The sequence below is a fragment of the Oryza sativa genome, chromosome 12 (genome assembly GCF_034140825.1).
Source record: "Oryza sativa Japonica Group chromosome 12, ASM3414082v1".
In the NCBI taxonomy this organism is placed as follows: domain Eukaryota; kingdom Viridiplantae; phylum Streptophyta; class Magnoliopsida; order Poales; family Poaceae; genus Oryza; species Oryza sativa.
The window spans coordinates 16,590,203-16,593,548 of NC_089046.1; the positions used below are offsets into that span (position 1 = coordinate 16,590,203).

Here is a 3,346-nt window from a genome sequence, read left to right on the forward strand (position 1 = left end):
TGCTGATAAACAGAAAGACCATATTTAACTGTTTTATCCTGGGCACTTGTTTTACTCTACTTGAACATTTAACATTGCCCCCATACTTGGAAGCAGGAGAAGAGCTGCCAAGCAGCAAAACGAATGCTAGGTGGTAAGCAAAAGAAAAATATTACTTGAAACAAAAAAAAAATGGCATATTACAACACGATTTTGTTTTTTGAAGCTGAACATGATATTCTCCCGAGAGGTTTTTTCTTACAGTTGCATCTTCTATGTTGATTTGCATAACTTGCATCTTTGAGAGTGGCAGGTATCCAACTTTCTATTTTCATAATTCTAATTAATAATATAGCCAGTAGTGCTTTCTCGTTTGCAAAACAAAACATAAGAGCGCTCCTGAATCCAGTAGCTACTGGACACATTGGGCGCAACATGAGAAATGAACAAACTATATTCCCTCTACTTTTACAAAAAAGTGGTCCGTAGGAACAAAGCAAGGCAAAGAATCAAGTGATTTTGACTCGAGAATAACTTAGCCTGCATACTAGAGGAAAGGAACAGAGACCTTGGCCACTACCATCTCATTATAAATAGGCGACCCGGTATATGTGCAATCCACTCATTGGGTTTCTTGTGCTCTCATGCATATGTATGGTCTTCTCCTGCTATCAACGAAACCAAGCCATCACCACCACGTCTCCTTACTGCGAAAACCGCCATGGAAGGAAGTTCTGCAAGCCAGGCCAAGGCCTTGTTCAAAGCCACTCTTCTTGGCCTGGCCATCCTATCCATGGTGACATGGGTGCCACACATGTATTCCTGCATTAAGATGTTCTTGGTTTCGGTCCCTTCCGCGGCTTCCACCCTCGCGACACCGAGGTGCCTGTTCATCTTCTCCAACATCATCGTCATCTTCCTCGCCAGCGAGTTAAAACTCTCCGAGGGGGAGAGCTTCGGCGAGTCTCCGATCCCGACCAATCATGGCTCTGATGATTCCATCAGATATAGGGTTGAAGCTTTCACTCTAACTACCAAGTCAAACGATGTGATTGTTAACCATGTTGTTGAAGAGCAAGTTAGCACGGTAATTGTACATGATGACAGCCTGCAACAGCTAGATCAATGTGAACAAGTGGATGCTTCATCAACCATGTCCATGGACAAGGAATCGAGACGAGACAACAACAATAATAACTTAGCAATTGGTGCTAATGTTGGCAATAATGGAGAAAGTGAGGAAGTGGAAGAACAGGGAGGAGCAATATCACTAGGCAAGGTAATCGAGGAGGAAATGATTGAGGAGGAAGATGTTGGGTTGCCAACTGATGAGCTGAATCGTAGAGTGGAGGACTTCATTGCAAGGTTCAACATGGAGAGGCAGCTTGAGGCAAGGATGCTTGTCTGCTGCTACTAAATATATGTTTTGAGGCAAAGGATCCATTTACAGACCATGCTCATGAAATAGAATTAGAGCAAGTGTAAGGAAATTTGATGTGCTGCCTCTAAGATTGTTAATTAAATAGGATTATGTGATGAGTTTGAGAAGAGAAGTGATGAAAAAGAGAGAAGATGAGGCATCTCCCGTGCAAGAGGTAGCCTCTATATGTACACTATAACAAATATGATAGCACTAATTAGGGGTTTGTTTATTAGAGGTAACATGTTGTATATCTTGTCTATTAGTTTATGTGTATATGAAATAGATAAAATTAGAGGGAATATATAGTCACCTCTATTATCAAACTTGCTTTTATTGTCCCTTAATCACTCTCTATGAATGAATGGAATAATTTTTTTATCAAATTTCATGGTTTATAATTTATAGTGTATTTAAATTGCATAAGGTATTCGTGTATGTTACATGTAGTTAAATCAGTTATTAAAAATCATGATGTCTTCATTCTAAGTAAATCTTACAAGCCAATCTGCAATTTAAATATTAAACAGATTATTACCAACCAATTTTGAAGTAAAATAAAAAAACAAGTTCAATAATTCATTATATGTTAAATTATCTATGTCATTATCTAAAAAAATATATTAAATTGTCTACAATGGCTTGCATATATTAAACCATCAGGTATTTGGTACAATAATGCTAATTACTCTCATCTCATGATATTGGTAGATGATGACCGAACAGTGTACATATGGAAGCAATTTCAAACTCTAACACGGACAGCTGGTATGTCCTTTGTGTAGGATCGTAAAGGGCCTTTCCCACCCCAAAAGCTAGCCATTGAGGTGAGGGGCTCCCCCACTTATATGTTAGGTCCCTTGCCCATTCACAACCAATATGGGACTATTCAACAATCTCCCCCTTCACACATTGGTGTCCCTCAGCCCTTCACCGCCCCTTCACCGTATCCGGGCCCCCACCGGCCCACGGTCCATCAGGTATACGGGTCCCGCAGGCACCCACGGTCCATCAGGCCTTCACACGTGTCCATCGGGCCAGAGATGTTAACCTAGCCAGGCTCTGATACCACTTGTAGGATCGAATCAAAAGAACTAAGCCAACCAGAGGGGGGTGAATGGTTGGTATACCCAAAAACCGAAAACTTTTAGCGGAAATAAAAGTTACCCTCGAAATCGATGGATCACGGTCTGACCGAAGTAGTTGCGCCGGTCTGACCGCCTGATGAACGTCGGTCTGACCAATGTAGATCGATCGGTCGAACCGCCGAAAACGCCTGTCGCCGACTCCTGTAGCCGCCGGTCTGACCGCTGTGTGCCCGCCAGTCGGACCGCCGAGATGCCGCCGGTCTGACCGCCGGTGCGCCGCCGATTAGACCGCCGAAACCCGGTGAAACACAAATCGAAGAACTCTTAAAGTGGATGACGACTTTATTACTTCTCTCTGTGTTTACAAAGTGCACCAACAGCATTCCTTACAAAAATTTCGACTAAACTCGAAACCTTAACTCAAAACTCAACTCAATTGCTCTCCGTAGCGATACCGGGAAGCCTCACGCTCCCCCTCTATTTATACATGAGGTAGGCAGCCTAAAGCCACGAACCAAACTTATACATACTAGTACAAGAAAGAAACTTTACATAACCAAACGTACCAAATTTGGACTCCTTCCAAATTCGACTCCGCATCCCATACGCACACAATTCCTCCATCGTATGCCATATGGAATCTCCATCAACCACGTGCATCAACTCTTGCCTAAGTATCCCGCATGATCTCTGACCACCACGAACGTCGTCTTATCCTCAAGCCGACTCCCGGTCCATCACCGCAAATACTCTCCCGAGACATCGAGTCACCTACACATGGAACAAACAAAGAAACCATATTCCGAGACTAAGCTATCTCCAACTTGACTCATTAGCAGCAAACAATAGTATTACATAC

At 42.7% G+C, this 3,346-nt stretch overlaps 1 protein-coding gene across 1 annotated transcript; it reads left to right on the forward strand.

Moving 5' to 3' along the window:
- Positions 1 to 603: 603 nt before the first annotated feature.
- Positions 604 to 1,725, forward strand: LOC9269225 (uncharacterized). The gene has a single exon (XM_015763425.2). It carries the CDS (start codon positions 701 to 703, stop codon positions 1,394 to 1,396), a length of 696 nt encoding a protein of 231 aa, XP_015618911.1. The 5' UTR covers positions 604 to 700; the 3' UTR covers positions 1,397 to 1,725.
- Positions 1,726 to 3,346: the final 1,621 nt, after the last annotated feature.

Bases quoted from the DNA above. Each gene is read 5' to 3' on its own strand.
- LOC9269225 (XM_015763425.2), top strand. From the start codon at position 701: ATGGAAGGAAGTTCTGCAAGCCAGGCCAAGGCCTTGTTCAAAGCCACT.